Source organism: Chlorocebus sabaeus, chromosome 6 (genome assembly GCF_047675955.1).
Source record: "Chlorocebus sabaeus isolate Y175 chromosome 6, mChlSab1.0.hap1, whole genome shotgun sequence".
Taxonomy (NCBI): domain Eukaryota; kingdom Metazoa; phylum Chordata; class Mammalia; order Primates; family Cercopithecidae; genus Chlorocebus; species Chlorocebus sabaeus.
This window is the reverse complement of record NC_132909.1, coordinates 810,116-830,557: the sequence shown is the minus strand read 5'-3', so window position 1 is coordinate 830,557 and position 20,442 is coordinate 810,116. Positions and strand designations below refer to the sequence as shown.

Sequence of the window (20,442 nt, the reverse complement as noted above, 5' to 3'; positions counted from 1 at the left end):
AGTTCCTGAAGTTTGGATAAATTTTAAAAGCCAGAAGGTAAAGATACTATGAGAAACCCCACCTGGAATTGCCTAGGGTGATGGTTAGATTGGTTAATCAAGGTAGCACTTGGGAAAAAGGCCAAAGTCTCCTGACCTGAACCCTGGGTGGGAACCTGAAGATGTCTGCACAAGACAGGGCAAAATGGTCTGGAGAGAAGAGTCCTGGGACTAGAACATAAAGTAAAAGTTGACGGGATTATGAAAGTTGGAATGTTAAACATGCTTTTTTTTTTTTTTTAAAGTTCGATTTCGAGACCAACCTGGCCAACATAGTGAAACTCCGTCTCTACTAAAAATACAAAAATTAGCTGGGGGTGGAGGCATGCGCCTGTAATCCCAGATAGGAGGCTGACCCAAGAGAATCACTTGAACCCAGGAGGCAGAGGTTGCAGTGAGCCGAGATCGTGCCATTACACTCCAGCCTGGGCAACAGGGCAAGACTCCGTCTCAAAAAGAAAAAAAGAAAAAGGCGTGGGGTTTTTAAGAACTGAGCGGCCGGGCATGGTAGCTCATGCCTTTAATCCCAGCACTTTGGGAGGCTGACACGGGTGGATCACCTGAGGTTGAGAGTTTGAGACCAGCCTGACCAACATGGAGAAACCCTATCTCTACTAAAAATACAAAATTAGCTGGGCGTGGTGGTGCATGCCTGTAATCCCAGCTACTCAGGAGGCTGAGGCAGGAGAATTGCTTGAACCTGGGAGGTGGGGGTTGCGGTGAGCCGAGATCACGCCATTGCACTCCAGCCTGGACAACAAGAGTGAAACTCTGTCAAAAAAAAAAAAAAAAAAAAAAAAAGAACTGAGCAACTGCGTGAGCGGAATGTTAGCATGTACAAGGTGGGTCTCCAGATGCACAAGCTCTGTTCATAAACATGCTTCTTCATAAAGCCCATGCATGCAAAATGGCAGTGATTACATTTGGGGGGAGGAAATTTTAGAGTTATAATGATATGTTAATGACGTAAAGGCAACTAGGGGTCATCTATTCCAGTTGCACCAGTTTGGGAGTCTTATTTTTTTCTGGTACCAGTCAGGACAATCTCTGTCCTAACCACAGAATACAAGATAGCCACAGTGAAGAATCCTAACTGCTCCCTCCTCAACTCAACACCAGACACTGAAGCCTAACCCACTGCAGACCACAAAAGATGATGATTCTGGGATTCCTGGATTGGAGTGGCATCGGCAGCCTCAGAATACTATGCCAGCACTACCTGTTCCTGGTTTTCAATCCATGGGACACCTGAGAGAAGGCAGGTGGACAAGACACATCCACAAGTGCCTCCAAGAAATTTTCCACGACTTTGGAGGTGAAAACTTGCAGGGACCAACAGAACAGTAGGCTGGCCAGATCCCCACATCAGCTAGCCAACCATGGATCTTGAATAAAATAAAATGCAAAGCAGTCTAAAACCAGGTGTGTTTAGTTCTACTACATGTGGACATAAGGAGATATTAGATTGTCTGGCATGATGGGTTTTTTGGTTTGTTTGTTTGTTTTAGAGACAAAGTCTCACTCTGTCTCACAGGCCAAAATGGAGTGACACGATCGTAACTCACTGTAGTCTTGACCTTACGGGATCAAGCTGTCCTCCTGCCTCAGCCTCCCATGTAGCTGGGACTACAAATGTGCACCACTACAGCCTGATAATTTATTTTTACTTTTATTTTTTTGGAAGAGACAGGGTCTCAATATCGTGACAAGGGCGGTCTTGATCTCTTGGCCTCCCAATGTTATGGGATTACACCTGTGAGCCATCATGCCTGCCAAGTTTATGTGTGGGGGTGGGAGTTATTTTCTTTTTCTTTAGAGAGATTGAGTCTTGTTATGTTACCCAGGCTACACTTGAACCCTTAGGCTCAGGTGATCCCCATACCTCAGTCTTCCAAGCAGCTGTTATGACAGGCACATGCCACCATGGCCAGCATGTCTAAGAAATAGTCAACTGAGAAAACAAAATTGCATATCTGTAGGCAAAGTCTAACTGTATTGTATTGTATTGTATTGTATTGTATTGTATTTTTTTGAGATGGAGTCTCACTCTGTCACCCAGGCTGGAGTGCAGTGGTGCGATCTCAGCTCACTGCAACCTCCACCTCCCGAGTTTAATCAATTCTCTTGTCTCAGCCTCCTGAGTAGCTGGGACTACAGGCGCATGCCACTATGCCTGGCAATTTTTTTGTATTTTTAGTAGAGATGGGGTTTCACCATGTTAGCCAGGATGGTCTCGATCTCCTGACCTTGTGATCCACCTGCCTCAGGCTCCCAAAGTACTGGGATTACAGGCGTGAGCCACCGCGCCCAGCTATTATTTTATTATTATTATTATTTTTAAGATGAGGTCTTGCTCTGTCGTCCAGGCTGGCGTTCAGTGGCACAATCTCGGCTCACTGCAACCTCTGCCTCCTGGATTCAAGCAATTCTCCTTCCTCAGCCTCCTGAGTAGCTGGGATTATAGGCACCTGCCACCACACCCAGCTAATTTTTGTATTTTTAGTAGAGATGGGGTTGTACCATGTTGGCCAGGCTGGTCTCAAACTCCTGACCTCAAGTAATCTACTTGCCATGGCCTCCCAAAGTGCTGGGATTATAGGCATGAGCCACTGCACCTGGCCTAGTTTATTTTTGATGCAGGGTTTTTTTTCGGTGCCTCTTTGCCAGCCAGAAACTTCTGTGGCTGAGGGGGCTTCTGCTCATTTGTTCCTGTTGACTCACTTTGACCCATGGCTACTGGGCTGGTCTGTCCCTACTACCACTTCCTGTTGCATGGGGTGGTCGCCTGGCACCAGCAGAGGACAGGAGTGCTCCTGCGTTACAGCTTCTTTTTCACCCACTGTTCGGCAAGTCCCAGGTTCTTGTCCCATGTCAAAGAAGAGTGAGGTTACCTGGACAACTGAAGGATGAGAAGGGTGGAGAAGAGTTTTTATTGAATGATGAAACAGCTGTCAGCAGAAAGTGAACCCCAAGTGGGTGGCCCCTACCTGAAGTAGACTTCCCCACTCGAAGGCAGGCAGTTCCCCAGTGTGGCAGTGTCCTAGACTTGTATGTGTTCAGAATGGGGGAGTATATGCTGATTGGTTTGTGAGTATGCAAAAAAGGTTAAAACAAAGTCAGCACTCAGAGGTGGGCACAACAGTGTAAATAACCAATTAGGGAAGGGTAGGCATATGTAAAATAGGTGAAGGGTGGGTAACAGAGGAAAGTGTGCCAGACAGGAAGAAAGGTTCTCAATCTGGTCCATGGATTTATCCTGGATTGTAGCTAGGCTTTAAACTGTCCTTGGCTTGAAGGTCTGGTTTCACCAGGAATCTGCCCCTGTCTGCCTAGGATTTGTCTACCTGCTGCTGCTATCATTTTCACTAAGATTAACAACTTATATAGGACTATAGTGGAACACACAACACAGAATAACAAATATATGTGCAGACACAAGTATTATAGTGCAAACCTTGGCTTCTCTGTTTATGTTTACATTTCTGCCTACCTTAAATATCTGCTTTATTGTTTCCATCCACACTGGTATTGCTCAATACTCTCAAGAATGAAGACGAATCTCTATTTTAGAGACAAAACTATCAGAGTGATCATCCTAATCATATACTGATCTTAATTCTATCTCTCCTTAGATATCACTACTAAAAGTTTTATAAAGATTTAATTTTTAAAATTTTATTTATTTATTTAATTTATTTGTTTATTTTTACCATCCACTAATGTTGCAACAGCTCTATTTCTTTTTTCTTTTTCTTTTCTTTTTTTTTTTTTGAAACAGAGTTTTGCCCTTGCCGCCTAGGTTGGAGTGCAATGACACGATCTCGGCTCACTGCAACCTCTGCCTCCTGGATTCAAGCAATTCTCCTACCTCAGCCTCCTGAGTAACTGAGATTACAGGTATGTGCCACCATGCCTGGCTAATTTTTGTATTTTTAGTAGAGACAGGGTTTCACCATGTTGGCCAAGCTGGCCTCGAACTCCTGACCTCGTGATCCACCCGTCTCGGCCTCTCAAAGTGCTGGGATTACAAGCATGAGCCACAATGCCTGGCCTTCTTTCTTTTTTAGAGACAGGGTCTGGTTCTGGTACCCAGGTTGGAGCACTGTGACCCTCTCTCCCTGGGCTCCTAAGCATTGGAATTACAGGCATGAGCCACTGCCCCTGGCCTCAACAGATCTATTTCTGTCACCACCATTAAATCAAATCACTACGTAATTATTCTATAATTCTAAAAATTTTTTATTTTTATTTTTATCTTTTATTTCTTCTAAAAAAAAAAAAAGGAATACATGTGCAGAATGGGCAGGTTTGTTACACAGGTATCTTCTCTTGTTGTTGTTTTTTGTTAAGGTGGAGTCTCACTCTGTTGCCCAGGCTGGAGTGCAGTGGAGCAATCTCAGCTCACTGCAACCTCCACCTGCCGGGTTCAAGAGATTCTCCTGCCTCAGCCTCTAGCTGGGATGACAGGTGCACGCTATCATGCCTGGCTAATTTTTGGTTTTGTTTTGTTTTGTTTTTGAGATGCAGTCTCATTCTGTCACCCAGGCTGGAGTACAGTAGTGCAATCTCGGCTCACTGCAACCTCTGCTTCCCAGGTTCAAGTGATTCTCCTGCCTCAACCTCCCAAGTAGCTGAGACTATAGGCATGCACCACCATGCCTAGCTAATTTTTGTATTTTTAGTAAAGACAGGTTTCACTATGTTGGCCAGGCTGATCTTGAACTCCTGACCTTGTGATCCACCCACCTCAACCTCCCAAAGTGATAGGTTTTTTTTTTTTTTTTTTTTTTTTGAGACGGAGTCTAGCTCTGTCGCCCAGGCTGGAGTTCAGTGGCCGGATCTCAGCTCACTGCAAGCTCCGCCTCGCGGGTTTACGCCATTCTCCTGCCTCAGCCTCCGGAGTAGCTGGGACTACAGGCGCCCACCACCTTGCCTGGCTATTTTTTTGTATTTTTTAGTAGAGACGGGGTTTCACCGTGTTAGCCAGGATGGTCTCGATCTCCTGACCCGCCCGTCTCGGCCTCCCAAAGTGCTGGGATTACAGGCTTGAGCCACTGCGCCCGGCCAGTGATAGGTTTACAGGAATTTTTGTATTTTTAGTCGACACAGGGTTTCTCCATGTTGGCCAGGCTGGTCTCAAACTCTTGACCTCAAATGATCCACCCACGTTAGCCTTTCAAAGTACTGGGATTATAGACGTGAGCCACCATGCCGGGTCTTTTTGTTTTTTTCTTTTTTTTTTGAGATGGAGTTTTGCTCTTGTTGCCCAGGCTGAGTGCTATGGCATGATCTCAGCTCACTGCAACCTCTGCCTTCCCGGTTCAAGTGATTCTCCTGCCTCAGCCTCCCGAGTATCTGGGATTACAGGCATGCACCACCATGCCTGGCTAATTTTGTATTTTAATCGAGACAGGGTTTCTCCATGTTGGTCAGGCTGGTCTCGAACTCCCTACCTCAGGTGATCCACTCACTTTGGCCTCCCAAAGTGCTGGGATTACAGGTGTGAGCCACCGCACCTGGCCATTTTTTAAAATTATTAATTTTTTTTTTTACTGTTTTTTTTTTTGTTGTTGTTGTTGTTTTTGAGACAGAGTCTCTGTCTTCCAGGCTGTAATACAGTGGCAGTATCTTGGCTCACTGCAACCTTCACCTCCCAGGTTCAAGTGATTCTGTTGCCTCAGCTGGGATTACAGGTGCTGTTACCACACCTAGCTAATTTTTGGATTTTAGTAGAGGTGGGGTTTCACCATGTTGGCCAGGCTGGTCTCAAACTCCTGACCTCAAGAGATCTTCCCACCTCAGCCTACCAAAGTGCTAGGATTACAGTCCTGAGCCACTGCACCTGACCAACATAATCATTCTTAAAAGAGTTTTGGAATTTATATTTTACAACTGTATTCCTAACGTAACGTTAATTCATTATGCAAAACACTCCTTGCAATGGAAACAGAAATAAAGAATAGCCACTTCCCAGCAATAACATGAACTCCTGGATTTAAGACACAACCAATATCAACAGGTGGAGAGCATCTTCTGCATACGTGCTCCGCCTTTGAAAACTGCAGCCATTTATCACCTACAAATAGCATTTCTTTCTTTCTTTTTATTTTTTTGAGACGGAGTCTCCCTTTATCGCCCAGACTGGAGTGCAGTGGTGCGATTTCAGCTCACTGCAAGCTCCGCCTCCCGGGTTCCCGCCATTCTCCTGCCTCAACCTCCCGAGTAGCTGGGACTACAGGTGCCCGCCACCGCGCCCGGCTAGTTTGTTGTATTTTTTCAGTAGAGACGGGGTTTCACCGTGTTAGCCAAGATGGTCTCGATCTCCTGACCTTGTAATCCGCCCGTCTCTCCCAAAGTGAGCATTTCTTTCATTGGTCTTCTTGTAAGATTGATAAATCTTAGATAAATTAATCCAGAATTAACTGAATGTAAGTTAGAATCTCAAGCAAGGGATACTAAGTAGATAAAAGTGTTGCTCAATGTACTGGATACTATGATTAATTTTATAGGCAGGAGAGTTGTTTTCTGTGGGAATCACAGACAGAGATTCAGCATGTATTCCTACTTTAGGCAACACAACATTTCTCTTCTATCTTCCTTGTCTTGTCCTGTCTGGAGTAGTTCTCTCTTGTCCCTGACAGACTGAGAAACTGACTCTAATGCCTCAGAGTGCATTCATATGAATTTATAACACAATAATGTTTATCAGCCTCTGCTCCCAGTGCAGGGATTTTGCGACTGAAAGACTGTTCAAAACATTATGATAATTTGGATTTTTAGTCTTTGGGGGCATCCTAAATAATAAGTTTAGCATCGGAGAGCTCGAGTTCCCCAAAATCTAAAATAATATTTTTTCAAAAACTTGAGTGATGAGTTACAGACACTAATCTCCAAAAATCTCAATACAGGTTCCAAGGCTAGGTGAGACTATCCTCTACCCCAGAAGGACGCGCACTTTAAGGACAGACCGCTGAGGTGGAGCTGGGCCTTTCCTGCAAGTAAGTGAACATGATGGTAGGTTATACCTGACAGCATAGTTTGACAGGGGACATAGACTTTCAAGGAGAGAATAGACATGAAATAGACACATGCGAAAGTATAGTCAAATTGAGGGAAGATGACATTTAAGCCAGAGTGGTGCTTATTCACCTCTCTGTGCAATCAAGCGCCTCTGAGAAGCGCCTTCTTTACCGCCTGGGAACCGTCTTGGAACCTGAGGAAACTACATAACCCAGAAATCTCTGCGTCGAATGACAGCGCGTCAGAGCCAATGGATGCTCAAAATGCGTTTCCGCGGAAACAACATAAAGGTGGGACTTCCGGCGTCCTCTACTAGCGGCCATTTTGATTGGTGCTGGATGTGTTTTCCCGTGAGAGATCGCGGAGCGCTGGGGCGTGTAGAAGGTGGAGAGGAGACGTTGTCCCGACTGCACAGAGGCTGCTCTGCAGTTCCTTAAAGGCGCTAGGCGTGACCCGCGCCAAGGCCGGGATCGGGATCATTGTGCCTGGGTACCTGCCCTGCTCGCCCTCTGCTTTCGACCTGCTTTCCCCACCCAGTCGGATGGCGGCGGCCGCGCTGAGGCCCACAACTCAGGTAATTGTGGCATCTTCAATGCCTTCAGGTCACCTCATCTTTACCTAAGTCCAAAAGCAGAAAGGAAGCGGCGCCTGCCCAAGGCTCTACAGCCTGAACCCGGCGTCGGGACACAGGCGCTCGCGTGATGGGCCCCCGTTTTTAACACCCGCAGGATGCGCTGAGGAGAGCGACAGGCACAGGGACTGGTGCAGGCAAAGGCCTGAAGATGAACTGAGCCGAGAGGATCGGAACCTAGGGTCCACAGGCACCTGTCGGGAGCAAAGTGTGAGGCAGAGCTCCTCCTGGAAGAGCAGGCTGGGGACTGTGTATTCACCCTGGGAACGCTAGAAGCCATGGACAGCTTCCAACAAAGGAAGGGCAAGATAAAAGTCCAGGCTTTAAAGGTTTCCCAAAGTCCGGCCAAAAAAAGAACACAGAGGCCGGGCGCGGTGGCTGTAATCCGAGCACTTTGGGAGGCCGAGGGGGGTGGATCACAAGGTCAGGAGATCGAGACCATCCTGGCTAACACGGTGAAACCCCGTCTCTACTGAAAATACAAAAAATTAGCCTGGCGTGGTGGCAGGCGCCTGTAGTCCCAGCTACTCGGGAGGCTGAGGCAGGAGAATGGCGTGAACTCGGGAGGCGGAGCTTGCAGTGAGCCGAGATCGCGCCACTGCACTCCAGCCTGGGCGACAGAGGGAGACTCCGTCTCAAAAAAAAAAAAAAAAACCACAGGGCATGACTTTCGCGCCCTGGGAGGCTGAATTCTTGTTCAACCTCTGTAGATCACGTAGGTGCTAAGAGATGACATTTTGTAGTGAGGCGCCCAGTTCAGCCAATCAACCCGCATTTACCTGGTTACAGGGCCGAGAAAGGGTTCAGGGAGGCCAGAGCTTATCAAATCTCATCGGGGACACATTCTTGTAGCTTGTACCTCTCCTCACAGGAACTCCTGGCTGTAGAAGCGCTTGCAGAACCTCCACTGGAAAGCGAAGGGTGTTATTCCCTCACTGGCCCTAACTCCTATCCACATGCTCTTTAGATTGGGATGTCCTGGGACTCTTAGGTACTTTTTTTTTTTTTTTTTTTTTTTTTTTAGTTTTTTGATCTGGGAACCCTGGAGGAACCTTAAACCCAGGATCCTAAGTCTGTGACACAGGATATATGGTGGTATTCCCATTTCTGTCAACCAGTATAAACATACTTGGAAGGTTAACCCAGGAGTTAGTACCAGGATGTGAAATGCTTAGAGGTGAAACTGACCAGAGGGAAGAGGTGATGTTGCCACAATTTCATCTGGCTGTAGTCTCCTCTGGCTCTACAGTGAACAGACTGTGGGGTTGAGAGAAGAGGAAATAAGATGAGAGTTGAGGCTTTTGCCATAATCCAAGTGAGGATTAACAGACTAAGATTCATGGCTAAGGAGATGTGGCTGGATTCAAAGTTGATATTTTGTAACAAGCATCTAGGTTTCCTAATACGCAAAGAAAGGGCATGAAGAGAGCAATCAGGAGCCCAAGGTTTTTGGTCTTAGCAGCTGTAGCTGTGGAAGCTGCATCAGCTGAGATGAGCTTGTTGGTAGTAAACATAATTAGAATATTATGCAGATATCAAGATGACTGTTTTGGCCATGTGAAAAGTCAGAGACGAATAAGTGTAGGCATCAATTGGGCATGGACATGCAGGTTGGGGTATCTGGGAAGGGATTGACACTGGAGACATCTAATATATGGTAGCTAATGTGTATGCTATGGTGAGTGAGCCATGGGTCACAATAAGGAGAGCACACTTCAGATTCTGGTGGTAAATCTTTTAGGGGACCAGAAAGCAGTGGTTGAAAGATGAGGACTGCATCTGTTGCTTGGGTCCCTGGGTAATGTTATTGGGCTTCCTAAACACTGGAGAGGTAGGTAAGTGACCGTGATGGTAGGGTATACCTGTCAGCATGATTTGACAGGGGACATAGACTTTCAAGGAGAGAATAGACATGAAATAGATACATGCAGAAGTATAGTCAAATTGAGGGAAGATGACACTTAGGCCACAGTGGTGCTTATTCACCACTCTGCAATCAAGATTTGAGATGACTTTGGTAGTGTGTAGGGGGTTTCATTACGTGTGCTGAATATGCTCAGGGAGAAATGTGGTCATCTGTGACAGTAGGTCCTGGGCCTTAAATGGATTAAAAACAGGACTTTTTTTTTTTTTTTTTTTGAGAGGAAGTCTTGCTCTGTCACCCGGGCTGGTGTATAGTGGCGCAATCTTGGCTCACTACGACTTCTACCTCCCAGTTTCAAGTGATTCTCCTGCCTCAGCCTCCCGGTAGCTGAGAATACAGGTGCGTGCCACCACGTCCTGCTAATTTTTTTTTGTATTTTTAGTAGAGACGGGATTTCACCATATTGGCCAGGCTGGTCTCAAACTCCTGACCTCATGATCCACCCGCCTCGGCCTCCCAAAGTGCTAGGATTACAGGAGTGAGCCACCGTGCCTGTCTAGGACTGTTTTTTATTGTTGTTGTTGTTGTTTTTTGTTCTTTGTTTTTTTTTGAGATGAAGTCTCACTCTTGTTCCCCAGGCTGGAGTGCAGTGGCACGATCTCAGCTCACTGAACATCCACCTCCTGGGCTCAAGCGATTCTCTTGCCTCCCGAGTAGCTGGGATTACAGGTGCGTACCACCACACCCAGCTAATTTTTTGTGTTTTAAGTGGGGACGGGGTTTCACCGTGTTGGCCAGGCTGGTCTCGAATTCCTGACCTCAGGTGATCCACCCACCTCAGCCTCCCAAAGTGCTAGGATTACAGGCATGAGCCAGCGCGCCCGGCCAGGACTGGTCTTTAAATGGCAATGGTATTAGGTGAATGGAGGTTGGTCTGTGTTGCTGAAGGGTAAGCCATTGCAGCACAGAAGTGGAATAAGACCATGGATATCCGAAGTTACATGTGGTTTCGCGTGCTATGGAGTAATGCAAGGAGGCATTCATAGAATTATTAGGGACTACCGCTGCTAATGGGAACAATGGTCATTTTGTGTTGTTATTGGATCCTGTTTGAAGATGTGAAGCATACTTGATGCTGTCAGCCATATTGTGGTATAAAGCCAAAAATGGAGGCCCAGTGTGATGTGCCACCTTGACATCTAGTGATATTGGTATGATCTGGAATGACCTGAGAGCCAATTCACTTCCCACTAGGCTCTTTTAGATAATAATCAACATGGCCTAATAATCCTTTTATTAGGGAGACCAGGCAGAATTCCTGGTTCTTATACTTTGTAGTGAGTTTCAATGTTATCCTTACCCACAGTGTTATTCAAACAAGCCAGTTGCATCCTCCCAAGGGATTCAGGGGTCATCACACCCTCTTCATTTTAAAAGCTTGCATACCATAGTTTCCGGTTATGCACTCTTATCCATAGTGCAACCCCTATGTGGTCCTCCATGGTGAGGGTTGTCCTCTTCTAGACTTTGAGTGTATTTGATTTGTAAACATATTTATAGCACCTGTCTAGTGTTTGATGTCATGTGTTTGATCATTAATATAACTGTAAGGTGAAAATCCCACCCTTACTGGTAGAAGGAAGAAGAGGATAGAAACATATTTTAACTTGTTGGGAGGCAGAGGCCAATGTGGGAGGCAGTTTGGTGGGGGTGGCCATGGGCATGTGTCTGTGCAATCTAAAGAATGATATGTATTTTGGCCTAGCACAGTGGCTCATGCCTGTAATCCCGGCACATTGGGAGGCTGAGGTGGATGAATCACTTGAGCTTAGGATTTTGAGACCAACCTGGGCAACATGGTGAAACCTTCTCTCTACCAAAAAAAAAAAAATTATCCGGGCACGGTGACGTGTACCTGTAGTCTCGTCTACTCGGGAGGCTAAGGCCAGAGAATTACTCGAGCCCAGGAGACAGAGGTTGCATTGAGCTGAGATCACATCATTGCACTCCAGCAACGGGAGTGAAACGCAATCTCAAAAAAAAAAAAAAAAAACAAAAAAAGGAATGATGTGTATTTAGAGAAGGAGTATGTCTGATAGACCGAGCATGCTTCATTGGGATTTACATGACTTCATCTCTAGCAGGGGCATTGGCTCTTAGAAGGTATGGACTGCTTTATGTCAGCACCAAAACATAGAAACCTATTGGTTCCCCCACTTCTTGTTGCTGATGGCTGTACACCATGGCCATGTGAGCCCATGAGAAGATAGTGACACCAGTGGGCCTAGTTTCTCCTTGTAGTTTAGGACCTTGGGAGGAGGAAGGGCAAAGGTGGATAAGTGGATGAGCATATGGAGTGTTTGTGGTTTCATCTATCGTCATCATGGCAGGGCACTGTGACCTTTGAAGATGTGGCTGTGAACTTTTCCCAGGAGGAATGGAGTCTCCTTAGTGAGGCTCAGAGATGCCTTTATCATGACGTGATGCTGGAGAACCTGGCACTTATATCTTCTCTAGGTAAGGCACTCACACTCTTCTCTGTGACCTCAGCTAGTGTCTGCCCGTCCCCATCTTTCTCCCCATGGCAAGACTGTTTTCCTCACTTCAGGAGCCTGGGCACAGGTTCCTCTCTTAGTTCCCTGGGTAGGTTCTGTGGTAGGTAGGACTGAGGTGTGTGCACTGCCCTCTCTTCTTGAGCAGCCCCAACACCTGCTTTGCTGCAAGCTCCCAGAGAAGGAGCTTTACATGCACCATAATGCATCCCACCTTGCTTGCCCTCTGGCTGTTGAGTAATTTTTCTGGATCCAAGACTGGTATGCTCAGGTTCTGCTTCCTTGCTCTAGGTGACATTTATTCATGACTACCTGTGCTAGGAATTCCTCCCATCATTGATGTTCTCAGTACTTACTTGCACCATAGGCTGTTCTTGCAAGACCCTCCTTATAAATTATCTTGTTTGTTTTGTTTTGTTCTGTTTTGTTTTCAGAGACAGTCTTACTCTGTCACCCAGGCTGGAGTGCAGTAGTGCGATCATAGCTCACTGTAGCCTCAATCTCCCAGGCTCAAGCAATCCTCCTTCCTCAGCCTCTGGAGTAACTGGGGCTAGAGGCTTCTGCCACCACATCCACTAATTTTTATTTTTATTTTTAATAGAGATGAGGTCTGGCTGTATTGCCTAGACTGCTCTCTGACTGCTAACTTCACGTGATCCTCCCACCTCATCCTCCCAAAGTGCTGGGATTACAAGCATGAGCCAGTGTGCCCTGACCGTTTTTTTTTTTTTTTTCTTTTTTTTTTTCCAGACAGGGTTTCATTGTCATCCAGGCTGCAATCTACTGATGCAATCATGGCTCACTTCATTCTCAACCTTCTGGGCTCAAGTAATCCTTCCACCTGACTCCTAAGTAGCTGGGACTACAGGAGCATGCCACCCTGCCCAACTAATTTTTGTTCATTTTTTGTTTTGTTTTGTTTTGTTTTGTTTTGTTTTTGAGATGGAGTCTTGCTCTGTCACCCAGGCTGGAGTGCAGTGGTGTGATCTCGGCTCACTGCAACCTCTGCTTCCTGGGTTCATGCCATTCTCCTGCCTCAGCCTCCCCAGCAGCTGGGACTACAGGCGCACGCTGCCATGTCTAGCTAAGTTTTTTGTATTTTTAGTAGAGATGGAGTTTCACCATGTTAGCCAGGATGGTCTCGATCTCCTGACCTCGTGATCCGCCTGCCTCGGCCTCCCAAAGTGCTGGGATTACAGGCGTGAGCCACCGCACCCGGCCTCGTTTGTTTGTTTTGTAGAGATGGTGTCTCATGTTACCCAGGTTGGTCTTGAACTCCTAGGGTCAAGCAGTCCTCCCAGTTTGGCCTCCCCGAGTGCTGGGATTATAGGTGTGAGTCACTGCACCTGGCCAAAAATTCTCTTTGTAATATTTCGTTTTCTTTCCTATGGGCTATGATGTGCTGATTTTTTCTGAACTATTGGCTGTTCTTTTCTCTTGTCTTTCTCTTATTCTTTATGTCATCCATTTCCCATGTAAATTCCATGTGTATCTTTGCAGTGGGACTGAGAGTTCTCAGTGATGCAGCAGTTGCAGCTAAACCCAGGCTCATGATGGTCCCAGAGGGAGGCCACCTCTGAGGAGTAACACCCTGGAGTAAGATATAACATTAGGGATTTAGGAAAGTCATACTAGAAGCTCTCCGATTTCACAAGTATTTACCTAGCAACATGACTAGCCATATGCTGTTTCTGTCTTCCCCATTCTTGAGAGTTTCAGACTTCACCGTTCTATACCCTGTCACTTCTACTCTGATGCCAGCCCAGGACTAATCTTCACATCTCTGGATCCCACCTGTCACCCATTTTTCTCACATTTCCATCTGCAGCGGACTCCAATACTGGCATATCAGTTTTGTATTAGGAAGTGTGTACACGTTGCTAAGCCATACCTGACCAACAGCTGCTTTGTTGTACCCATATTTTCATGTGACACACAAACAGGTATATCTAACAAAGGTATTACTCCATGGAAATAATTGCAGAAACAGAATGTTGCCTTTAAGTTGAAGACAAGTCTTCTTCCAATTACTGGGTTAGAATGGTTATAGAATGGAGGGAGCTACATGATGTGAAGGAGCCAACAATACATGCACTACAGGAAGTAGAGGCAGGGTCTACAATTCCTTCCTGTGAAAACATCTAAAGGACCTTCATAAAGCATGTGGATGCTATATAAAAGGATGTGTATAGGCCCAAGTAAATATAAGTACAACAAAGCAGCCATTGATCAGGTATGGCTTAGTAATACTTCCCTTCAGAAGTACCTTGCATTTTACCAGCATTTTGTTTCTTTTAGGTTGTTGGTATGGAGCAAAAGACGAGATACCTTCTAAGCAGACCTTTTCTATACAACAAGAGTCCCCACTCAGGACACATTGGACAGGTGTATGTACCAAGAAGGTCCACCTCTGGGGAATGTGTGGCCCTCTCCTGGGAGATATCTTACACCGGGGAACACAACACAATCAGAAATTGAATGGGTTTGGGGCACGTGAAAAAACATTGGATGATGATGCAAACCATCATCAAGAACAGAAGCGGCACATAGGAGAGAAATCGTACAGAAGCAATGCCAAGGGAACATCGTTTGTAAAGAACTATAAATTCCATGTGTCACATGAGCCATTTATCTTTCATGAGGTTAGGAAAGACTTTTTGTCCAGCTTGAGATTACTCCAACAAGAGGAGATTCACGCTTCAGGGAAGTCAAACTTTGAAACTAAGCATAGGATACCCCTTCAGGGTGGAAAAACTCATTACATCTGTGGAGAGTCCACAGTACCCTTCAGCAACAAACACTCACTTGTCCTTCACCAGAGACTTCTCCCTAGAGAAGGACTGTATGTATGCAGTGATTCTGGGAAATTCACTAGCAAAAGTAATAGTTTCAATAATCACCAGGGAGTTCACACTGGAAAAAGACCTTATCAGTGTGGACAATGTGATGAATCATTTTGGTATAAGGCCCACCTCACTGAACACCAGAGAGTTCACACTGGAGAAAGACCTTATGAGTGTGGAGAATGTGATAAATCTTTTAGTCATAAGCACAGTCTTGTTGACCATCAGCGAGTTCACACTGGAGAAAGACCTTATGAATGTAATGAATGTGGGAAATCTTTTAGCCATAAGCGCAGCCTTGTTCACCACCAGCGAGTTCACACTGGAGAAAGACCTTATCAGTGTGGAGAATGTGGGAAATCATTTAATCACAAGTGCAACCTCATTCAGCATCAGCGAGTTCACACTGGAGAAAGGCCTTTTGAGTGTACGGCATGTGGGAAGTTATTTAGGAGCAACTCCCACCTAAAGGAACACCAGAGAGTTCACACCGGAGAAAGACCCTATGAGTGTAAAGAATGTAGGAAGTCATTTAGGTACAAGTCACACCTCACCGAACACCAGAGAGTTCACACCGGAGAAAGGCCATACGAGTGTAGAGAATGTGGGAAATGTTTTCATCAAAAGGGCAGTCTCATTCAACATCAGCAGATCCACTCTGGAGAAAGGCCACATGAGTGTGGAGAATGTGGGAAATGTTTTCATCAAAAAGGCAGTCTCATTCGACATCAGCAAATTCACTCTGGAGAAAGGCCACATGAGTGTGGAGAATGTGGAAAGTGTTTTCGTCAGAAGGGAAACCTCATTAAACATCAACGAGTTCACACAGGAGAAAGACATCATGAATGTTGAAAATTTGTCAAATCTGTTGGTTAAAAGGGCACCCTCATTCAACATTCGTGAGATCACACTGGAAGGTGCTTATGAGTGTAGAGAATGTGCAAAATCATCTAACCAAAAGGTTGGCCTCATTCAACAATAGCAAGATCACACTCGGGAAAGGCTTTGTGAGTGTAGAGAATGTATGAAATCCTGTACATAGAAGTTTTGCCTCACTAAATACCAGAGGGGTCACACTGGAGAAAGACCCTATAGTTATGGGGAATTTGGGAAATTACTTAACAAGAAGTTCCACCTCACTGAACACTACTGAGTTCACAGTTGAGAAAGGCCATATGACTGTAAGGAATTTGTGAAATTATTTAGCCAGAAAAGCTGCATTACTATTCATCAGAGAATTTACAATGGAGAAAGGCCATATAAATGTATAATAAATGTGAGAAATCATTTCCCTACAGCTCTGTGCTTCATGTTCATAAGAATTCACACTGGACAAAGCCTTATGAGAGCAACGAGTAGAAAATCCTTTGTGGGAAAACTCTGGTCTCATTAAACACAGGAGAGTTCATACTAGAGAAAGGCCTCAACAGTGTAGCAAATGTGGAAAGACATTTACCAGAAGCTCTGTCCTGCAAGTTCACACTAGAGAAAGCCCTTCTCAGTGAAGTAAATTTGGAAAATTGATTAGTCAAACCTCTATGCTCCTTCAAGATCAGAGTTCACACTGGATCAAGGCTCTATGGTGTGACAAATGTGCCACATTCTTTGTCTAAATGTCTAACTTTATTATGCACAGACAAGCTCCTGCTGTGGAAGTGCCTTTTGAGTGCAGAGAATTTGATGAAGGTGTCACTCTTCTTTCATTGGATACCAGAATGTTGACAGGAGAAAAATAACATAGGTGTGTGGGAATATTACTTCTTGTCCAGTGTAACTGTGGGAGAGAGCCCTTATGAGGACGCCATCAACCTGTATTGAATGTCATATGTCCAATAGCTGCATAAATTCCAGGTATACTGAAGCTGTATTGCATTTCTCATCTTGCGTATGTCCTTGCCAGATTTATTGCATTCTTAGGTCTCTGGCAAAAGCCATTTCACCTCTACCACTTGGCAGGTACCTAGAGTGCATCACTCATGCACTCTATCATATTCCAGAAAAAAAGTTCAAGTTGTCTCCCATTCAGCAGTGGGATTTTTGAGTAGCCTCTGTACTCATTCCTTTCTCATTTCTCTATGAGGAGTTGGGTCATGGACCTGACTCAGTTTTGGCCTAGAGCAGAAGTGTCCAATCTTTTGGCTTTTTTGGTCCACATTGGAAGAATTATCTTGTGCCACATATAAAATACATTGACACTAATAATAGCTGATGAATTAAGAAAAAAAAAATCACACAAAAACCCTCATAATGTTTTAAGAAAGTTTACAAATTTGTGTTGGGCTGCATTCAAAGCTTCCCTGAGATACATGTGGCCCACAAGCTGTGGCTTGGACAAGCTTGGCCTAGAGAATTTTTCTGATTACCTGACAAGATGGGCTGTCTTTCCTAGGAATCTCATGATTCTCACGATTCTTAAGATGGAATTTTCTAGCCTCTAACTCACCAACCCAAGTACAAGCTGCCTCTCATTGTTCTAGTTTCTGCTATGATGAAGTCCTTATTTAAGCTTCCTTAAATCTTGGGAATTGTGTTGACTGTATTGTGTGAATTGTATATTTACAGCATTGTGTGGCTTAGATACAACATGGTTCTGGTACCATGAAAGTTTGTTGGGATTACTAAACTCTGTGACTCTTAGGGGACAGTATGAAGGCAGAATATAGCTCTACATTTGTGGCCTAGTTTGGATGGCTGCCTGAGGCCTCCAAAGAAAGACTTCAGGGCTTTGTGATCTTTATTTTTAGACCAAATATTGCAATATGTGTTTTCCTAAATTAACCTGAGTAAGGGACAGTTTTTGTGACACACTTTGGTGCTTCTGAGAACAGCACAAAATTATTCTCTTGTTTATAAGGGATATTGCATTCTGCTCAGTACTGGTGAGGGAAATCTCTTCTCAAGTCCTATAGTGCATTCGTGTGTCCTGAAGTCCAGAATTCTGTAGGATAGTGTCCTACATTATAAGCCTGGAGGAAGAAATCATAATTCTTTAATTTTTACTTTTTTAGGGACATGATGTCACTCTGAAACTCAGGCTGGAATACACTGGCATGGTCATACCTCACTGCGGCCTCAAACTGCTGGGCTCAAGTGATCCTCCTGCCTCAGCCTCCCGAGTACCTGAGATTAGCCCAGGTAATTTAAGAATTTTTTTTGTAGAGATAGGGTTTTGCTATTTTACCCTGACTGATGTTCAACTCCTGGCCTCAACTAATCCTCTAGCATATGCCCTTGAAAGCACTAGGATTACAGGTGTAAGCCACCATGCCCAGTCCACAAATAATTTTTATAGAATTAGCATTTCTAGGTAGTAAAGCAGACTGCAACAGAATAGTTGGGATACACTTTTTTTAAAAAGGTATCCACAATGATTCAGTCACTATGTCTGTGATGGATAAGCAGGTATAGAAATTTTCAGGACCTCCATAATTATGAATCTAGTGTAGCTTAGGTCATTGTCAGAGTAAATCTAAAGGTTTTCTGGATTTCTGTAGCCTATCTGGGCTGCTTATCAAAAAGCCATCCCTGAATTAGTAGGAGGAAGAGGATAGGGAGTCCAGTGATGTTGCCTTTGCAACCAGCCAGCATTCCAATTAGGTGGAAATGATCTTCCTGGCTCATAAGTATTTGGTATCACACAGGCTAGTTGCCCCCCTTAGGGCATGATGAGAGTTAGTAGAGTCAATGTAGAATCACATAACCTGTTTATCAAAAATAATGTTAAAAGCAGATAGTTCTTTCAAATTATATTTTTAAAGCTGTTATAAGACTGGGCATGGTGACTTATGCCTTTTACCCCAACACCTTGGGAGTCCAAGGTGGGAGTATTGCTTGAGGTAAGGAGTTTGAGACTATCCTGGGTCCCATAATAAGATCCTGTCTCTTAAAAAATAAATAACTGTCTTTCTCTCTGGCCTCTCCATCCTCCAGACAATCACTGAATTACAATATTTGCTTAACAGTAGATTAGTGTCAATTTTCTGGAATGTTATATGACTGATATAACATGTTTCCTCTTTTCATACCTGAGTACTCTCCTGAGTCCTGTTTATTTTGATGTTCTTATTTTTTCTTTATTATTATTTTTATTTCACATAGCAGGGATGCATATTTTGACATTCATCAATCATGATATATGAGTAGTTCATTCTTTTTATCTTAGAATTTGACATGCTGTGGAAATCACTATAAGAATTCATCTGCTTATGGATATGTTATTGCTTCTCGTTTTTGTCTGTTAGGAATAAAACTGCTTGTTACACACATTTGAATGCAATTCTTCATATAGATAATGCTTCACTTCTCTTGTGTGAATGCCTTGGTGTGCTGTGCCCAACTCACATGGTAGGTGAATGTATACCCCTCTCCCAACCCCAGGCAGCACAGCTCACAGCTCCAAGAGAGACTCCTTCCCTCCACTTGAGGAGAGGAGAGGGAAGAATAAAGAAGACTTTGTCTTGGAACTTGGATACCAAGTCAGCTATAGTAGATAGGGCACCAGGCTGAGGCCCCTATTCTAAGCCCTAGCTCTGAATGACATTTCTAGATATACCCTGGGCTAGAAGAGAACCCACTTCTTTGAAAAGGAGGATCCAGTCCTGGCAGGATCCATCACCTGCTGACTAAAGAGTCATTGGGCCCTGAATAATCAGCAGTAGTACACAGGCAGTACTCACCATGTGCCACTGGTGAGATTCAGACATGCTGGCTTCGGGTGTGACGCAGCACATTCCCAGCTGTGATGGCTTTCAGGAATGACTCCTGCTTGAGAAAGGGGAAGGGTAAAGAAGACTTTGTCTTACAGCTTAGATACCAGTTTGACCACAGTAGGGTAGAGCACCGAGTAGGCTCTTAGGGTCCCTATTTCAGGTCTTGGCTCTTGGATGGCCGGAGGAAAGCCCACTGCCCTGAACAGTGTCCCAGTCCTGGCAGCACTCACCACAAGCTTACTGACAAGCCCTTGGGCCTTGAATGAACATCAGTGGTAGCCAGGCAGTGTCTCTCTTCATGATCCTCATGAGTCCCACAGTCCTGGACTGGTGAGGACCATGGGGAGAGACACCTCTGCTTGTGAAAACAGGAGGGAAGAGTGAGAAGGACTTTGTCTTATGGCTTGGGTGCCAGTTCATCTGCAGTAGAACACCAGATAGATTCGTAAGGTTTCCCACTATAGGCTCTGGCTCACAGATGGCTTCTGAATGTGCCTAGGATTGGGAGGGGCTTGCCACTCTGAAGGGAAGGAGATAAACCTAGCTGATTTTGCCCCCTGCTGATTGTAGAGTCCTAGGGCCTTGAACAAACACAGGTAGTAGCCAGGAAGTGGTCAGTATGAGTCTTGGGCAGCATCCAGTTTTCTGCTGGCTACAGGTCTGACCCCATATAGTCCCAGTGGTGGTGGCACAGGGGTACTTGTGTTACTCCTCCCCCAGCTAAAGGCAGCTCAGCACAAAGAAACTTTGGAAACCTGCCAGCAGGAGACTCCATGACCCCATG

At 45.0% G+C, this 20,442-nt stretch overlaps 2 protein-coding genes across 6 annotated transcripts in view; both read left to right on the top strand.

The window, feature by feature from the left end:
- ZNF776 (zinc finger protein 776) overlaps window positions 1–19,214 on the top strand; it is a 39,183-nt gene extending 19,969 nt beyond the window's left edge. Inside the window, exons 1-6 of one of the 5 annotated variants that reach the window (XR_005243187.2) lie at window positions 3,818–3,936; window positions 6,948–7,037; window positions 7,206–7,633; window positions 11,945–12,071; window positions 14,405–16,800; window positions 17,958–19,214. Coding sequence is in view for 4 of the 5 variants with exons in the window: in XM_073015839.1 (XP_072871940.1) it covers window positions 7,601–7,633; window positions 11,945–12,071; window positions 14,405–15,801 (1,557 nt within the window). In the remaining variant the exon portion in view is untranslated. Of the gene's footprint in view, window positions 1–3,817; window positions 3,937–6,947; window positions 7,038–7,205; window positions 7,634–10,192; window positions 10,284–11,944; window positions 12,072–14,404 lie in introns of those variants that run through there. The other 4 variants (XM_038006427.2, XM_073015839.1, XM_073015840.1 and 1 more) reach the window with 4 other exon arrangements.
- Window positions 17,995–20,442, top strand: part of ZNF586 (zinc finger protein 586) — a 60,960-nt gene continuing 58,512 nt past the window's right edge. Inside the window, exon 1 of the mRNA XM_007998379.3 lies at window positions 17,995–18,084. The gene's annotated coding sequence lies outside the window, so the exon portion shown is untranslated. The remainder of the gene's footprint in view (window positions 18,085–20,442) is intronic.